The sequence below is a fragment of the Aspergillus bombycis genome (assembly GCF_001792695.1).
Source record: "Aspergillus bombycis strain NRRL26010 chromosome Unknown contig00040, whole genome shotgun sequence".
NCBI classification, from domain to species: Eukaryota; Fungi; Ascomycota; class Eurotiomycetes; order Eurotiales; family Aspergillaceae; genus Aspergillus; species Aspergillus bombycis.
The window spans coordinates 1-17,938 of NW_019170042.1; the positions used below are offsets into that span (position 1 = coordinate 1).

Consider the following 17,938-nt stretch of genomic DNA (forward strand, 5'->3'; position numbering starts at 1 on the left):
TGCTTGGGACGGCTCTGCCCCTGTCGGTGGCCGCGGCAGTCAGTCCGGTGGACAGACTGGTGGACAATCTGGTGCTTGGGACGGCTCTGCCCCTGGTGGACGTGGTGGACAATCAGGAGTACAGGATGGCGGCTCGCCTAGTTGCGGTTGTGGCAAACAATCTGGGCAAGGATCTAACGCATGGGATGGCGCTTCGCCTGCTGGTCCTGCTAGTGGAGGGTCCGGTCAATTCAGCAACCCCAAGGCTTGGGATGGCTCTTCGCCCATTCGCCAAGGGGTCTAGTAGATGTTTCACATGGTTGACCTGACGAAATCATTTTCAAGGAGACTCAATGTATTAATTCTTCACCAGGCTTTCATCTTGTTGACGACCCGTGCGAGGCACGGATTCCCACCATAAGGATCCAAAACTATCGATGGAGTCTTGCACACAATGATGTCTCGGTTATCACACTACTAGTTAATTTTACTGGAGTTGCCCGTGGGTTTCAAATTTATGTAACGATGGCAAAAGGATGTACGGTAGCACTCTCATCAATATAATATTCTGTTGGCGCAGGCTTGCTTGTTCCGGGGCGGATATTAGTTGATCCACCTAGTCTATCATTTTTGCCTGATACCACCGTGTCAAGATGATATAAAAGCTACTGCTATCGTTACAGTGATGTATCGAAGTAGATCGCGTCATGTGCTCCTTGAGAATATTTCAACAGAGCTGCAGGTAACTCGCATATTTCTTAATAATAGCGTTTAGTTCATCGGGTGACTGGAGGTATGCGAGTCTTTTGATGCACCATTCTTGGGCTTCCTTCAGAATTTCTGTGGGATATTTGCGTTACCTCCATGTTCAACAATGTTTAACTCACTCAACTAGAAGACCAGTGTGCAGCTCTGTTATGCCTTGGCCCATCCCAACAAATGACTATAACTCTGACTAGGGTATTGATGATAAAAACATAACTATACAAGGGAAATAGGGTGTAGAGTGGCGCATGCTGCAAACAGTGTCTTCCCAACAATTGAATATGTTGAGGTTTGTGAGGAATGATGCAAGGGAGTGGATACTGCAATCTTCGCGCTAGGGAGGACATCACTCCTGCAATGGAGATGAGCATATGGGTCTATACTCTATGATGTACGTCTGCAGGAATGACACGGATGCAGGGCTGGCTACCCTCCTTGCCTATCTCATCCATCGCTAGCTGCCCGGCATTCATATTGTGTTCCCCAGTAATATGCTTGTGGGGATTTATCCCACCTTTCCCCCTTCTTCTCTCCGACACCTAGACATATTATCTTTGAAGACGGATGATTGTTCTCAACTATATCGATTTGGTGTTAAACCTCCACTGGGTAGGGATATACGGTAGACAAGCTCCATCAAAAAGGAAATGCCCCAAACGTTGAATAAGTTAGCTCTGGTAGCCGCTTCTTCGGTCTCTTTGGAAAGACGTTATACATTAGGATCAAGGCTTCAAAAACTGCCCTTTGCTTGCCTTGAGAACTCAAAAAGCGGCGGAACTGGGCTGGCTGCAATAAGAAGACTGGGTACAAAAGTCAGGAAGAAAGGTGCTACTCCGTATATTTGGCCGCAAAAGAGACCATTCTTTTCCGTGTCATTATGGTTCTAATTCTGCCTTCCACCCCTTTACCTCGATAATATCGAGGCCTTCACGAATGCACCGGTATTATATCGATAATTCGTCATATTCCGCCGAAAGCCAAGGGTCCTGGAGCAATTCTTTCGCTGAACTCCGTTCTTCTGGACGCCATTTAATCATTCTTTTAACAAATTCGATAAACATCGTCTTGTTTTCGCTATGTATGTTGCTTAGCAAGCTCTGGAAGTTGAAGGTTTGTCGGTAAGAGTGTTGGGTCTTTGAGACTTCCTGTTGGACAGAGTTAGTAAATTAATACGTAGACTTGAAGCAGGAAAGAGCACACTTACCATCAGACGTACAGAAAAGCCCGGTTCGTTTTCCAGTATCCAAAAGGCCTTTTGGGGAGGACCTAAAAGCGCGATAAATCTCTGCTTGGATACAGCCATTGTTTGGTCTGTCGCCATAAATGGAGAGATTAAAGTTGGTGATTGTCATTATCCCAGTAGCCCTTTGGGATATCCCAGAATTGTTTCGAGACAGGTATATGATACGGCCATCAGCGCAAACTTTCTGTGGAAGGGGACTGTCGTATTCGTCTTTGGCGAATTCATCTAGAATAGATGAATCTTCTATCTTGACCATTATATTGTCTGGTTTTAAATTTGGTTATCTTTAGTATTAGCTCATCCTATTATGAGTGTCTCTGTGTAGAAACGTACCTGTGTGAATGATGTGACACTCTGAATGAAGATAATTCAGCGCTTGAAAAACGATCTGAATAATAGCCTTCCGTATACTAGAGGGTATAACGTCCCCAATAAATCCCTGTCTATAGATCCAAAGGGGCTCCCGCAATGGCTCAAAGATAAACGCAAGATGTGTCCTTGAATAACTTTCTAACATGAATGTATCAAGGAGGTGTCTGTTAAAGTGCCAAGCTTTGTGCTGGGGATTTGTTGTGGAGATGTGTCTTAAGATATCCAGCCCATGTTGGGCAGCATCCTAATCGTGAATGATGCATGCTGGGGTTTATCTTGATAGCGACATATATTTATCCCTGGTGATGGTGGCCAATGAAGCCATAATCCGATTTCAAAAAGCTATCATAGACATTGTGAGAGGGTTGAGCGGCATGCATGTGCATAATTGAACCTTGGAAAAGGTATCACAAATAATCAAGGGAAAATCAAACGTCGCCGGGAAGGTGAGTTGCTCCTCCCAACAAACGACCGCCAACTGCTACCCGGATCCATATTTGTGCTAACACGAATAAGAGAAAGATGCACGCGATTAGCCGTCACAATACTACTCTTTTGGTGATCTATCACTTAAGCATATGTTAACAGTTGAATTCGTCTGAAATCCAACATTTACAACAGTTCTACTCATATGTAGACCGTAGGATGGGCCCCAACGAGTAGATCCTATGTCACAGTCATGCTCACAGTGATACTGCGGTTAAGCTAGACTTCCGTTTTCGACAAGGAGCGTTCTCGGGAATTTGAAGAAGAACTAGAAGAACTAGCCGCTTGGTATTTGATCGCCTAGCGAAGCATAATTTAAGACAGCACGTACTAGTACAAATCGGACAAGGAGCTCAAGTGACAGGATGCCGCATACTACGAATGAGATGAAGGACTCGTAGCAGATAGATAGTTCGATTTGTTCCCGCCAACATTGATTGGCTAATTGACCAACAGCACTACGATGAGGCAGAGTGGTGGTCCAATATGCTTCCGTGAAGTATCAGTGCCATGCCATAGGAAGAGAATCCCATCATCTGACCGGTGGCAGGAGCCGAAATCGCGGCATGCCGAGAATTGGCCAAGTTCACGCTTTTCCGACATGCATGCGGGGACTGTACCACTACTGGTCCAACTCGATGTTTATTTTCTATACTTTTCACCTTGGGCTCGGCGAATCAGGACGTGAGTGGAGAAGCGCCGCTCCGCATCGAAAACGCCTCCTTAGGTAGTCCGCCGGCAAATGGTTTCGAACCATGCCATTCTAAGACAGAACATTAAGAGCAATTCGTCATGATGTCACTAGTTCATGGGTTGCTAGCATATTCGTTCTGGGTATATGAGTAACTCCAGATCCCAGGCTGTTGACCAGATGGCTGGAAGGGGGACCAGTGACATGCTGCGTGGCATGGCGGGGTTACTCTGCCCCTGTGAGGATTACTCTACAATGCCTCAGCAAGGGTCTCAATAATTGGGCCCGCCAAGGTAGACCTCTGCAGTGAATCGTAGCAGATTATGCTATCCGGTGTGCCCCACAGAATCGGAAAGCATAGTATCGTCTCCTGGACGACGCTAACATGCAGCCAAGCACTATATTTCGGATCCTGCAGAATAAGACAACCAGACATAGCCAATGAAACCAAACCGTCCGGGAATTTATATGAGGAGGATATCAGCTAGTGATCGAGAGCGGCCCTTTCAGCAAATCACCGGGAAAGTCAGCATCCGCCAGTCCGAAATTGCAGGACAGCATTCCGGACTGTGGTGTGGTTGAAGTTGTCCCGACGTGGCATTTTTCCCGGCATTTTTACCGGCGACTGGGCGATCCCCCGCGTAATGTGGGTGGCCTGCTTAAAAAGGAACTCCCACCACGACTCCGTGTAAGCCCTTTATCCACCAGCGTTTGCTGCCATCCATGTTGGTCGACTTGTAAACGAAGGGGAATTACCAAAATGAAGGGTCTCTATCTTACCGCCGCTCTATTTGGAGCATCTTCGACTGCGTCTAAGCTCTATACCGCGTCATATGCGGGCGCGGTTACCACGCTAGAGCTCGGCAGGTCCGACTCTGGTTATGAATTGACGACAATCTCAAGCACGACTGACTGCGGCCCCAATCCTTCTTGGCTGATGCTCAATGCCGATAAGAGCCTCCTGTTCTGCCTTGATGAGGGCCTCAATGGACCGAACGGCACATTAACTTCCTTCGAAGTCGACTCCGATGGATCGCTGTCCAAGATTCATCAGTCGGAGACGGTACTAGGTCCCGTTCAATCACACCTGTATTCTGCGGGAAATCGCACATTCTTTGCCGTGGCCCACTAGTAAGGACCCAACTTGAACCATGCCCCCAATTTATACTGCGATGCCTAACGCCATCCCCTGTGTAGCTCGGGCTCATCGGTGACAACATATGCCCTTGACCCCAATGGTGTCTTTACCCGCCGCCAGACCTTCACGTATGAGCTGGATGGCCCGGGTACAGACCCCGACCGACAAGATGCACCACACCCCCACGGTGTAGTGCTTGATCCGACAGGTCAATTCATTTTGGTTCCCGATCTGGGAGCCGACCTCGTGCGTATTTTCCGCATCAACCCTTCGACGGGGTTGTTGGAACCGCAGACACCCTTGGCGGTGTCTCCAGGTTCTGGCCCCAGACATGGCGCATTCTGGACGCCCAAGGGCGCACGTCCGGGCCGAGCTATCGATACCCGGTTCTATTTGACATCGGAGCTCAACAGCCATTTGACGGGATATGAAGTTCACTATCCCAAGAACGGAACGATCGCCTTTGACAAGTTCTTCGAGACTACCACGTATGGCGGGCCGGAACTGCCAAGCGGGGCCACTGCTGCAGAGATCGCGATCTCGGTGAGTCCCTTCCTGACAAACTGAATATATCAACAGAATACACGCTAATCCGTTGTCATGGAACAGCCTGCCAATAGCCATATCGTAATCAGCAATCGCGAGGATAACAAGTTTGGCACCAACAATGACACCATTTCCGTGTTCTCCTGTGCTGATGCCAGCGGAAAGTCCTTTACTAATGTCACGCATACCGGTTTGTACCCGGCGTATGGCTCCATTCCCCGTCAGTTTGAGATCTCGGGGGAGGATCAGGCAATCGCCATTGCGTTACAGAGTAGCCATCGCGTAGCAGTAGCGGGCTGGGATGATAAGTCGGGAGATGTTGGGCCGCTCCTAGCAGAGAAGGATTTGGAGGGTGAAATTGTGTGCGCCGTTTGGGATGCTTGATAGCGATGCAACTTCGATATGGCTGTAGGCTATTTGTGCTTGCTGTTTGAGGCTTTTCTGTACCTTGGAATAGAGGCAATATGATGTCATGTATAAGAAAGCAGAGAAAGAGCACAATGCTCTGTGCTGAGACGGTGCGCATGGACTGTCTTATAGTTCTTCACGTCACCGTAGTCTTCCGTAGTTAGGTCTGTGCTCACTGTTGGCACATATATCTGGCTGGTAATTGGTTTAGCGCAAAATGTCCATCACGAGACTGATCCTGAAGATACCTTTACCTTATCACATCACTTTATCTAATCTCCGTAATTTGAACATGATTCCTAGCTCAACAGCCGGGATCCGCTCTGGATTGCCGCATAAGGTAACTCAGACCGACTCCGAGGTTGGCATTGGCCTAGGGCTAGTTGACTGACTCGCTAGTTCATGTCAGCCACCACCATTCATTCTACCAAATCATACACAGTGAGGACCACTCGTATGATGTCTTCCTTCCCTGTAATATAGAGCCCTCTCATCAGTTGCATTATCTCTCTTTCATGAACCGATTTCCCTTACTAGTGAGTTCTCTACATGGTGGCTAACAAAAGAATAGCAATGGCTGCACGGCACATAGCCGATGCTATGGGGCAACTAGCGGTGCGCCAATTATGGTTCCCATGTCTTCTCCACTCGTGCCCAATAGGACTCTTAAGGGTACTATGGCTGGTCTGGCCATATGGCCTATATCCGAGGAACCGGATAAGTTGTATTCCTACTGTGGTCAAAGGGATTCTATGACTTGACCAAGCCCACTCATTCCTCTACGGTTCGAGCACATAGTACTGTAGAAATGAAAGACACAGGTATATTCAGCATGGTAGCGTGGCTTGGTAGATAGACCTGCTCCTCCATCTATCGGAACATCAGAGCCGTGACTCACGACTTACACACGCAGATTTAGATCTATCTCCGCGGCCTGCTGGCGGTATCAATGTATGCCAAGCCGTGTGATATCTTTACGCATGCATATCGTCCGGTCTGCAAGCATGTGTAGTCACCAGCAGCCTTCGGGGCTGCCCGACCTCCGGACTATATTAGCGGGGTCGACGCTCTGCTTCCCCTCTCCTGTCACTCATTCTCATGGTCTTTCTGCTAGCGGTGAACAGTTTTAACCTGGGAACTATCATGGCCAACGAAATACCAGATCCCATCAACGATGGTCAGACTTCCGAGAGGAATGTCGAAGCACAGAGCACATTTGCATCTACTTTAGTCGTGGATGTGGAAAAGTCACTGCATGGTAAAGGAACGGACGCCAGCAAGTCCTACAGAAGGCCGAATGGCGTGTCTATTCGCACTCCTACAAACCAGGCTGGCAGTAATGCAGTCTATGCTGCCAAAGCACAGCTGTTGAATCAGGCACTGGCTGACATGCAAATGGGCTTATACCAATGGGTGCTCTTCATCATCACCAGCGCCGGATGGTTTCTGGATAGTGTAAGCAGTCTATCTGGAGTCTTCTCCTCGTCCAACCTAACCTGTATCTAGTTCTGGACGATGTCGTTCGTCGTTATCGCCCCGTCGGCTTCAAACGAAGCCCAGTTCTTCTTTCCCGGAGATAAATCGTCCTACCTCTTCGTCAGTCTAGCTGTAGGCCTGACTGCTGGTGCAACTGCCTGGCCATGGATGTCAGACATCCTGGGTCGTCGGTGGATCTTCACCAGCACGATCGTCCTGATGGGCATGGGAGGACTAGTCGGTGCCGGCATGCCTTCCTTCACCGGCCTCTGTGTCGTCGGCTTCGTGGTCGGCTTTGCCGTCGCAGGTAATCAGCTCGTTGACGCCATTATCCTGATCGAGTCTCTTCCGGCTTCCCATCAATTCCTGATTACCGTGCAAGGGGCGTTCTGGGGATTGGGCCAGCTAGTCTCAGCCGCAGTCGGATGGTACGTTAACCCAGACCACGCTTTCAAAAATCATATATCATGTTCACATCATCCAGGGCGTTCATCGCAGGGTATACCTGCGGCACCGGCCCCGACGCCATCAGCACATCACAAGCTCTGTCGACACACGCCTCCCGAGCCGAAGGCTCAGCGCAGAGCAGCTCATCCTGCCACTACGTTTCCAACAAAGGATGGCGCTACGTATGGTGGACATTCGGCTGCATCACGCTATTCCTCTACCTCTGCCGTTTCACATTCCCCCTGCGTGAGACCCCCAAATACCTCCTCTCCAAGCGCCGCGACGCCGAAGCAGCGCAACTAGTCAACGACATGGCGACCTACACCAAACGCCGCACCTGGCTCGACGAGACCTCCTTCGCCCGAGTCGACTCCACCATCGACGCCACCGCATCCCGACGAACTCCACGCTTCCGCTCCCTCATCTTCGCCCTCCGACCCACCGGCCTGCCGATCCTCTGTCTCCTCTGGGCCCTCACCGGCCTCACCTTCCCCCTCCACAAAACCTCCCTCACCACCTACCTCTCCACCACGCACAACATCGCCCCCATAACCGCAACAACAGTAACAACCAACTACCTCTACAGTCGCTACCTCTACACCTCCCTCTGCGCAATCCCCGGCCCCATAGCCGCAGGCATCCTAATCCAAACCAAGGCCCTGGGCCGCAAACGCACCGGCTCCGCAATCGCCCTCCTCACCGGCCTCTTCATGCTCCTTGCCACGCTGGCACAGTCCCGGAATGGCCTGTTGGCATTCGAATGCATACTGTCCTTCCTGCAGTATGCCGGGCTAGCCGTTCTGACGACGTACACGGTGGAGATCTTCGCAGCCCCGGTTCGTGGCTTCGGGGTCGCTGTCATGGGCTTCTGCTGGGGGTTATTTGCCCTGGTGGCGATGATCGTGAATACCTTTGCGGGGAGTGTGGCTGCCGGTGGTGCGGCGGTTTGGTTTTCTGGTGCCGTTTGGGTGCTTTTGGCGGGGGCTTGGTTGGGGGTTCCTGAAACTCGGGGGGGTGCTGCTGCATAGGGGGTTGATTTAATTTGGGGGTGAGTTGGGGTAGGTTGTAGCGTGGTGTGATGTGCTGTGGTAGTCGAGGTGAACGGTGCGGGTGGAGAGAGAGATATATATATATTGCCGTGGCATGGGGTGCCAGTTTGAACCAATTGCTGCTATCTCGGGTTCATGAGACTATCATGAATGATTCACTCTTTATCAGGATAGTATTCGAGTCCGATATATACCGGTTGAGGAATCATGCCAGACACATATAACACCCGACGTATAGTTGATAGTGTAACATACAACCGCCAGCACAGACAGCAAGCAACTAAACCCGACCCCACAGCCAAGACTTGCTTTCCGCCGGCCCAGAAACAAATCTATCAAACCCAAACACAAAACTCTTCCCCCATCACGTGCCATCACCTGTTTCCCCCAACGCAACCACCAACATAAAAATACAAAAAAAAGAAAAAAAGAAAACAAAAAACATGACCCCCCAAGACTCTCGCAAATTCCACGAGCTCCCCATAAAGCCCCACGGCATCCTGTGGCACGAAGACTTCATAAGCGCCTCGCACGAGGCGGAGCTGATCAGCATCTTCCAAAATGAACTAGAGTGGCCGTCGCGGAGCGGCCGCATCTCGCTGCACTACGGCTACTCGTTCGACTACAAGACGTTCGGCATCGACCCGGACATTCCGTACAAGGAGTTCCCGGCCTGGCTGCAGCCGCTGATCCCGACGACGGAGAGTCGCCCCCCGGACCAGGTCTGTCTGCAGTATTACCCGCCCGGCAGTGGCATCCCGCCCCATGTAGATGCGCATATGGCGTATGACCAGCTGTATGCGCTGTCGCTTGGGGCGCCCATTATGATGCAGTTTCGGCGCGGGGAGGACCGCGTGGATGTCGATTTGCTGCCGAGGAGTATGATGCAGATGACTGGCGAGTCGAGGCTGTTTTGGTCGCATGGTATTAAGAAGAGGAAGAATGATACCTTGCCTGATGGCGAGGTTAGGCCGCGCAGGGATCGTTGGAGTATTACGTATCGCTGGGTGAGGGAGGGCGAGTGTGAGTGTGGCGATGTCGAGGTCTGTGATGTTGCGCAGCGGAGGCAGGGCGTTGAGAAGGAGAAGAGGAGTTTGAAGGAGCTGGCTTTGAAGGCGGAGGCGTCTGCTTGAGGTCTGGTTGGCCGTGTTGACTAGCAGGTTATATTCATGATCGTCGAGTGTATTATACCCACAATTCTACTGTCCTGGTGGCACATTGAGCTACTCCATGCCTGCTTATGTTGATTTCGCACGGTTTAGGAACGAAGGTGGCCGTCCTCAGGAGGTCACTTGGTTCCTGGTACAGGGTAAACGATGTTTTCAGAACTCCTGGTTCGTATTTTCAATATTTTCTAATATCTACCCAGCCCGCCAGTCTCCAATTCCGCCCGTGGACCCACTTGACGTTCACACAACGTTGTCTTAACTTAGGGGCAGCCGGTCGAGGGGTAGTTACAGCTATCACCGCTACCGCCAGTAATGTCTACGCCGTCAAAGACGAAGTTGGAGCAGCTGTCATCTCCACAGAGAATGTAGTAGTCCTGGCCGTCGCTCATCGTTCCTGTCACGTCCACAAAGGTGACATTGGCAATGGTGACTCCGTTAGTGGGCTCACCGGTGGGACCGCCGTTCAGATAGTCCTGCTGGACATCGATCCCGTAGTCGCTAATGTCGGACAGGGTGATGTTCTCATAGCGAATGTTGTAGACCTCGCCGGTCTCACCCGAGTTCGTCTTGATTCTGCAGCCGTTCTCGCTGCTTATCACTTGCGAATTGGAGAAGGTGACTCCGTTGACCGTGTTGTCGCTCTTGCCGCCAATGGAGCCGATGCTGAGGCCGTGGCCGCCGTAGCAGTACATTCCGTCGACGACGATATCCGTTCCGCTGGTCACAGCCACACAGTCATCCTGGTTGTGCACCCAGGTGTTCTCCAATGTGAAATAGCTGCTCTGTTTGATATCGAAGCCGTCCGAGTTGTGGGCCGCGGGGTCCCCATCACTTTTGCTGTTGGCGGCATCGCCGGCGGAGTTGTTGAGAGTCAGGCCGGAGATAGTAAGGTGCTCAGTACTCTCAATCTCAAAGCAGTGGACAGGCCAGTTTTGGATGTAGAGGTTCTCGATGCGGGAATTGTACATATCCTTTACAACGAAAAAGTGGTCGGGCCTGGAAGAGGTCAGTAACTGCTTTGTCTAGGTGGTGATGTGTAAGTCTAACTTGTCAGAGCCACCATTCGATCCCTCTCCATCCCAGTATGCCTCGCCATTGCCGTCAATGACGTGGCCCTCGGCACCAGTGATGGTGATACTGGTTCCAGAGACAACGATGGGATCAAAGTCACTGTCAGCAGTGTCTCCGAATGTCTGTGCGATGGATTAGTATCTCGTCACTGCGTGAGGGATGTGGAACACACAGTCTTGCCAGCGAAGATCACAGCAGCGCCAGTCTGCAGGCCTTGGAGATCGATTGTGCTGGAAGGGGGTGCATAGATGTCGGACAAGAGAATGTTGGAGCAAGACGCGACAGCGGAGGAGATTGCAGCATACTCAGTTACCGTGCAGGTTGTTCCACCATTACCGGTAAAGGATGAGCTGGCTGTTGGAACAGAAGCTGGAGTAGTGACCACCGCTGTCGAGGATGTGACTGCCTTCGCGACCTCGACAATCTGGGCAGTGCTGGTCTTGAAAGCAGAGGACGTCGGGGTAACAGTTGCTGAAGTGACATAAACAGAGGTCTGGTCCCATGAGTTAGTTCCGTAGTGCGACCACTTTAACAAGACGCCGACTAGGTGCCTACCACGCTAGGTGGAGCCGCAGCAGTAGGAGCAGCTGCGGTCCCCAGGCAGCTGCATGCGCTAGACAGATGCTTGGTTTTGTAGTCGCAGTTGCTGAGGAAGGCCGCTGGTACTCCCGTGGTAGCAGTCACTGTACTTGCAGTGAAGGTGGCACAGAAGCTGGAAGCTGCCGCAGCAGAAACCGAGTAGATGGAGGCGCAGCTGTGCCCGGGAGAATTTGGGTTGTCACACCCAAGAGCAAGGGGAATGAACGAAAGAATGAGCGCACTGCGCTTCATGACTGTCAGTCGGTGAAGGAAAGACTAAAGGAAGGACTAAAAGAATGATTAAAGAGAGGAAGAGAATGTAAGTTGCCTGTGGAATGCATAGAGTAGTTCTAGAGTAGCACATTTATACAATCTTATTGTATTGAAGTAATCTTACCTAGGAGCTGTAGTGGATCTCTGTCGATTCATGGGGTGATAACGGAAGTTTCAGATGCTACCAGGGGCTGAGCGACCCTACCCCGAGAGATCAGATAGTGAAATCAAGACATTTCCTACCCGGTCCAGAACATGTTTGCACGCGTAAAGCAACATTATGCGTATTGCTGGCTCGTGCACAGTCAACGTCTGGGTGGTGGGGGTGATTGCGTCGGCTCCATGCTTTAGCGCGTGGGAAATGCTCGACGATTGATGGCTTTTCCCTAAGACGGAAAAGCGCTTGTTCGCTTTAGCATAAGCTAAGTGACAAATAAATTGCGGACGGAGTGGATTCTTCCTGCAATTGGATTGTTTATGGACATATCTACTCCGTACTAACGCTCGGTTGGTCCAACGTTCAACAGCCGAGCTGGGTCGGCTATTTTCGCCCGGTCCACAAATCATGGGAGCCCCTTGACTTTTGCTAGCGAGCAAGCTGTGTGTTTCACCACGGGTAATCGGACCAAGCCTTCATTGGCAAAGCTTGTTGACCTTGGCAAACTGGACAAGCCTGCCAAGCATTAACGTATGAGCAAGACGGAATGTTTCATCCCAAAGAAATCAGCAAGGGGGGAATGAACGAGAAGTTCCAGCCGAACATCGAATGCCCGACCCCATCACCATTGGTGCCTGGTATCAAAATGAACGGGTGCAACGCGACAAGCCATATGCCGGGAACACAATGTCAGCTTCGTTTCCACGAGGCAGGCGATCGAGCACCGCATTGAAATCCAAGACGAGCGGGGCGCCTAAAATGCCTCCAGGGCTGATATTGAGAGACATGGCCAGAACAATGCGGGTTTCTCCCAAGGAATTCTCAACCCCCCAACCAGCATCTCCCTTGAGGCGTGAAAGTGACTCAGCGCCCCGGTCTCAATTACTAAAAGTCGGCCAACCATGGGGTTTGCCTGCTAGGGGCTGTCGGCCGGCTGGCCATAAACATTGATCTGGCTCCTTTGCACGCTGTCCACCCGGCATCGTGTGGGTGGTGGTTCCTCCCATCATAACATCGGTGGCGCGAACACCCATGCAGCACCGGTATCAGCATCAGTTCCACGGTATGCAATTGCCGACACTGTTGACAAAGTACACACAGGTGTATTGGTTGTTGAGGGGTAACGAGCCGAGTCACGATATGTGTGATGATAACACCCTTGATATACGAGAAGGAAGGAAGGAAGAGGGGAGGCAGATGAAGAGGGTAAAAGGTGGTGGATATGTGAGAACCATTTGGCTTACATCATGAGGTTGAGCAATCTGATCACCGAGAATTATTCCTACACATATGATTGTGTATTGAATAAGTGATAAATTATTAAATTGCACATCTTCTCGCAGGTGAAATTATCTAATCGCCCAGCATGTGACCGTAAATGTGAATATTGACAGCACGTATACGTAAGGAGTTTATAATACAAACAATCCCTTTTTCTTCGAACACTATGGACTTTATACTAGCCGGGAGGTGTTCCAGTCGCTCTATCTACAGTAGATTGGATGATATTGTAAGACTGTGGACTACATGGGGAAAACAAGGGAAGAAAGAAATCAGAATAGCCATAACGACCAGGAGTCTATAACAAACAAACCAACTTGGGATAGATCTATGTATTAAATGGTTTTACAAAACTCGTGATGCATGCCGTAGTGAAGGGCCATCCATCATGGGTGTCCATCTATCTCATAACATATATACGTGAACTTCGGAAGACAATTGTATACGCAATCGCAGACCTGTAAAGTCTTTACGAGCAATCTTACTGCAACTTTATAAGAGACAACGTTGGCATAAGATAATTTCGACCTCAGTATATTAGGGATATAAATGCTTTCCAGGTAAATTGGCCATTGCATGCGAAACGTGCCAACAACAGCTAAGGGCTGTCCTAGGATAGTCTGTGGATACGCGGCCCGTAACCCCTCCTCGAATTCTGGAAAATCAACCAGAAAGAACCACATCACTGCTTTGTATATAAATGGTCAACATGTAAAATGTGGCAGAATGCTTGCTCCATGCTGAACATGACAATGACAACCTCAACCCCCCAACGTCGGGACCGAGGAAGAATGCTGGGGTGCCTGGTATGTAAGAGTCACGCGATAAAAAAGAGGTCCTGTCAAAGATATGCTTCGAAGCGTCGAGAGAGAGAGAGAAAGAAAAAAAATTGGGGCTGTCGGCTTTGTGCTCACGCTGACAATGCAAAACAAAGTCCTCTAACTCTTTGAGATTGAGTTAGTTATCGTCTAGACTGGAAGAAAACAAGAGAATCAAGGCGCTATTCCAGCATTCTTCAAGAGTGCTCCGCGATGCCGATGCCACATACCATGACGTTGAGTCCCATGTCAACATTCCACATCCTGTTCACGAGGAACGTAGATCAGCTCCTTCTCCTATAAATACGTCCAATGGACTCGAATGTGTTCATTACTATCTTGAAATAAAATTACCTCAGACCCTAGATAAAAGTTAGCTTGGTACTCACGTCTCACGTCTCCTAAACTCTGAATTCAACATGAAGTCATCCTCCGTTTTCTTCGCGCTCTTCTCCCTGATCACCGTTGCAGTCGCAGAGAAAGTATGCACACCAAGTTTCGACTACTGCTCAGCTGAGCTCATTAGCAAGAAGGGTAAGTCGGGATGAATGGTTACAGATGTCGACCATCGGGCACTAAAGTGGACTAGGATTCACGGAAGATGATCTCAAGACCGTGCTGAATGGAACGGAATTTGAGAAGGAAGACCTGAAAAACATTCTTTTCCATTGCACAAATCCTGGTATTGTCGGTCATCCAAAGCTCTGCAGTAGTGGATGCAAGGGTACGGAGCAGGAGGGTAGCCACAGTTGTTAGGAGCCAATTCATGTATCTCGGGTTTGAAATCTTACGAAGTGTTGTCGCAGGGGTCATTTTGGGAGTGCTTATTGAAATCAGTTGTTATCTGTAATCAACACTATCTCCTTCGTAAATGCTAACTAGAGGAACATTGAGAAAGAGCAATCTATCATGAAGTGCACAGTGTGCCTTTTTTAGGGCCAGCTAACCGTGGTAGCTGTCGATGATGACCTGCTTCAAGACTTAGATGCTCTGTACGCCATTTCAAATTCCATACCTGAATGGCAACCTTGCATTGCAACCTCTACCATGTGTGGGATTGACACAGGCGACAGGTATAACTTCTCTAAAATACATCACGTTCGAATAACAAGGAATCCCAAAACGTGTCGGGGTCCTGCCCGACGGCGGTCGGCGGTTGGATGAGGCTCAGCTGGTCAAGCCAGTATGCCTCGCTGAAGCTATCGGGTATCACAGAAAGCTCAGGTTCTAATAGATCGAGCTCTGTTGGCACACTATTCTGATGACTCAATTCTTGGCGGAGATCCCGTAGCTCAAACCGAGGAGACACAGCCGAGGATGACAATGTGGCGGAAGTATTGGTAGGAGAGTGACAGGCTTCCTTCAACTTTTCATAACATCGCTGAACAATACCGAGTCCTGCCTTGGCAATTGGATTGTACGGTTGTATATGGGATAGTCGCTCGATTGCTTGCTGGAGGACATGGTAGACGTATTGCCTCGGTTCGTGGCTGTGCGGCGGGTACGATGCTATGATGATGGAGAGTAGGATAGCCGCGTCGACGGTGTAGAACGCAAGCCCAAATAAGGGGTAGTGATGTTCACTCGTTTGCCCGAAAAATCGCTGCTGTGATTCTAACGTGGCCAGTGTCGCTTCCAACGCAGCCTTTCGGCTTTCCGCATTAGCAAGGATGTGCGGTCGGTGCAACGTCATCAAAAACAGGTTCGCTGTCATGAAAACCTCCTCACGGAGCTGCGGCAGGAAGGGGTAGTCCCCGTCCCAGGAAGGATCGGGATTTTTAAATCTAAGATATGGCGGCACATTTTCTAGCAACGATATCACCTGTTCGTGTAGACCTTTGATGATAGTGTGGTCCTTTACATGGGGTCTATCTGCTTTTAAAGCCCTCAACTCGTGAAACTTGCACGCCAAGGCGTATCGGAATAAGCCTGCCGATACTGTGGTAGGCCCATCAGAAGGTTCACCAGACTGTACTGTCATTGGAACTGTCTTCGACGGATCCTTAGGGATGTTACAGTCGATTGGCAGTTTCACGTCACAGTCGTCGGGGTGGATCATTCGCGGGCGCCCCAGTATCATAGCCATTAGACTTTGACATTAATTAGCCAGGAACGTACCATCTGTCCTCGGGTCTTTCATACCTGTCCCATACGAACAAATTAATCCAAACACGTTTTTTGAAATCATCATACCATATCATGCTCAACGTTTGTTCGATACTGTTAAGGCTTGATTGGTGAATGTCGCGTTGCCGGTGCAAAGCGAGCTCCTGGGCTTGCCTTAATCCCATCGAAAATCAGTTATCAATCCGGCAACACGGAGTTGCGAAACAGACTCACCTGATAGCATTCCCTGTACTATGCCATGCTTCAACACCCCTTCCATAATTCTTGAGCCACGAGGCCCGCAAAAAGTCCGCTAAGACAGCGGTGAGCGCTACACCATGTCTACCCAATACTATTACAAGTTCATCGCCCAATTCGCTGTACCTATATGATGAGGAAAGTTCTTTCGATGACAGCTGGACCGGAGCAAGCGCTTCGGGTGGTAGAAATTGAAGTGAGAGGGCGAGCACCTGAAATAGAAGAGCTGGGAAGTACTGTAGCTCCGCAGATAGCTCTTGGACACTAAGATAATCAACGGGGCGCATTTCGGTGGTTTGCCAGCGTGTGAAGAGGTCATCAAAATAGAATCTTTCGAGTATAGAGTAATGCCAGTTGACCTCCTCAAAGAATACTTTGACGAGCCGTTGCAGTACTGGTTTTGAGGGTAGGTGTGATATCAGTGTGTGAGCGTGTGTTTTCAAAGCATTTGAACGAAACGGACGGTTATGAGCAGATGTAATCTGCCGAAACTCATCTTCGTCTTGTAGCACCTATCCTTTATTAGCGACAACGCACAACCATTAGGTGTCATCACTTGAAGACGGACGTCGTTCAATCCCACAAAAGCGTTGCTCCCCGTAATCATGGAGTAGCCGAGATCTCCCGAGCCTTGGACATTGTCCGCTGGAACCTCCGGCGCATGGTCCTGGCCGTGCTCTGGCCCCAGGACTTCCGGTGCTTCAGTTATCTGGCCAGAACTACCCACGGTATTAGAAGACTACACTCCCTGGTAGCCACTGAGAGAAGAGACATACCTTTGAAGCGCGTTATACAGACATTTCTTTGCGACGTTGCGCGCTAAGCAATTGTTACATGGGGACCTCCGATCACACTGACGGGCATTAGTAAAACTAAGTTAGATGGTAGTAGGGAGCAGTCCTTGGTATACCTTTTGTTTCCTGCGATGGCATTCGGAACATGACGTGACAATCCGCCTACGCTTTAGCGGTAGCTGGGAATCGGTTGCGTACATATCGAATACATCTATGTATACTCCGTACAGGGCGCAGCCAACGTAGAATTACGGCTAGTAGACAACCAGACGACACACGGAGGATTTCCCAATCGTGTTGCGTTTCAGCGCACGTTTCTAGGCAGTTATCTCGTTATCTCATTTCCCAAGCATGGGCCGCAGAAAGCCGGAGTATAGAGTAGTGAGCTGTGGGTAACTAGTTAACAAGTGAGATTCGTAATCGCCTTGAACGGCGTTGCCTGAGGCGGGACGGAGAAACGTTGCGGAAGCGATAATTTATGCAGAACCGGTTTGGGCGGTGTGTGCACAGCTTAGTAATATTATGCAGTTCATCACCGAGTGTTTCTTCTGCATGCAATCTACCACTGATAACGACGTAAACATTACTTCCTACATGGATGGTCACCATCTCATAATGTACCTTGCGATATTCAAGAATCTAGCTTAGGGAATATTCCAGGTAGCTGATTGCACAGGGTATACCGAGCAGGACATGTTCGAGACACTTGCCACCAGGGGCATGAGAAGTCCGAACTGACACCACAAGGCTGTAGCCAGGCAGCAAAGCCCGTGGCTTCCGTGTTTGGAACTGTAATGCTTCATCCAGATTCCTATCCCTACCAGCGTCACCC

The 17,938-nt window shown here is 49.9% G+C and overlaps 6 protein-coding genes across 6 annotated transcripts; 4 read left to right on the forward strand and 2 right to left on the reverse strand.

The window, feature by feature from the left end:
* Nucleotides 1–4,296: 4,296 nt before the first annotated feature.
* On the forward strand, nucleotides 4,297–5,604 carry ABOM_006222 (uncharacterized protein; the record flags this gene model as incomplete). Its single annotated transcript, XM_022533351.1, has 3 exons — nucleotides 4,297–4,667; nucleotides 4,734–5,217; nucleotides 5,284–5,604. 3 exons carry the CDS (start codon nucleotides 4,297–4,299, stop codon nucleotides 5,602–5,604), a joined length of 1,176 nt encoding a protein of 391 aa, XP_022389356.1.
* Nucleotides 5,605–6,726: 1,122 nt separating this feature from the next.
* ABOM_006223 (sugar transporter) lies at nucleotides 6,727–8,579 on the forward strand (the record flags this gene model as incomplete). Its single annotated transcript, XM_022533352.1, has 3 exons — nucleotides 6,727–7,083; nucleotides 7,135–7,532; nucleotides 7,589–8,579. The coding sequence occupies 3 exons, from the start codon at nucleotides 6,727–6,729 to the stop codon at nucleotides 8,577–8,579; spliced, it is 1,746 nt and encodes a 581-aa protein (XP_022389355.1).
* A 464-nt stretch (nucleotides 8,580–9,043) lies between these two features.
* On the forward strand, nucleotides 9,044–9,733 carry ABOM_006224 (uncharacterized protein; the record flags this gene model as incomplete). The annotated part of the gene is made up of 1 exon (XM_022533353.1): nucleotides 9,044–9,733. One exon carries the CDS (start codon nucleotides 9,044–9,046, stop codon nucleotides 9,731–9,733), a length of 690 nt encoding a protein of 229 aa, XP_022389358.1.
* Nucleotides 9,734–10,029: 296 nt separating this feature from the next.
* Nucleotides 10,030–11,671, reverse strand: ABOM_006225 (glycoside hydrolase family 28 protein; the record flags this gene model as incomplete). The annotated part of the gene is made up of 4 exons (XM_022533354.1): nucleotides 10,030–10,765; nucleotides 10,817–10,962; nucleotides 11,013–11,333; nucleotides 11,396–11,671. 4 exons carry the CDS (start codon nucleotides 11,669–11,671, stop codon nucleotides 10,030–10,032), a joined length of 1,479 nt encoding a protein of 492 aa, XP_022389357.1.
* A 2,696-nt stretch (nucleotides 11,672–14,367) lies between these two features.
* On the forward strand, nucleotides 14,368–14,704 carry ABOM_006226 (uncharacterized protein; the record flags this gene model as incomplete). The annotated part of the gene is made up of 2 exons (XM_022533355.1): nucleotides 14,368–14,482; nucleotides 14,538–14,704. 2 exons carry the CDS (start codon nucleotides 14,368–14,370, stop codon nucleotides 14,702–14,704), a joined length of 282 nt encoding a protein of 93 aa, XP_022389360.1.
* A 328-nt stretch (nucleotides 14,705–15,032) lies between these two features.
* ABOM_006227 (uncharacterized protein) lies at nucleotides 15,033–17,306 on the reverse strand (the record flags this gene model as incomplete). The annotated part of the gene is made up of 6 exons (XM_022533356.1): nucleotides 15,033–16,038; nucleotides 16,091–16,228; nucleotides 16,289–16,824; nucleotides 16,881–17,031; nucleotides 17,089–17,165; nucleotides 17,223–17,306. 6 exons carry the CDS (start codon nucleotides 17,304–17,306, stop codon nucleotides 15,033–15,035), a joined length of 1,992 nt encoding a protein of 663 aa, XP_022389359.1.
* Between the last annotated feature and the right edge of the window lie 632 nt (nucleotides 17,307–17,938).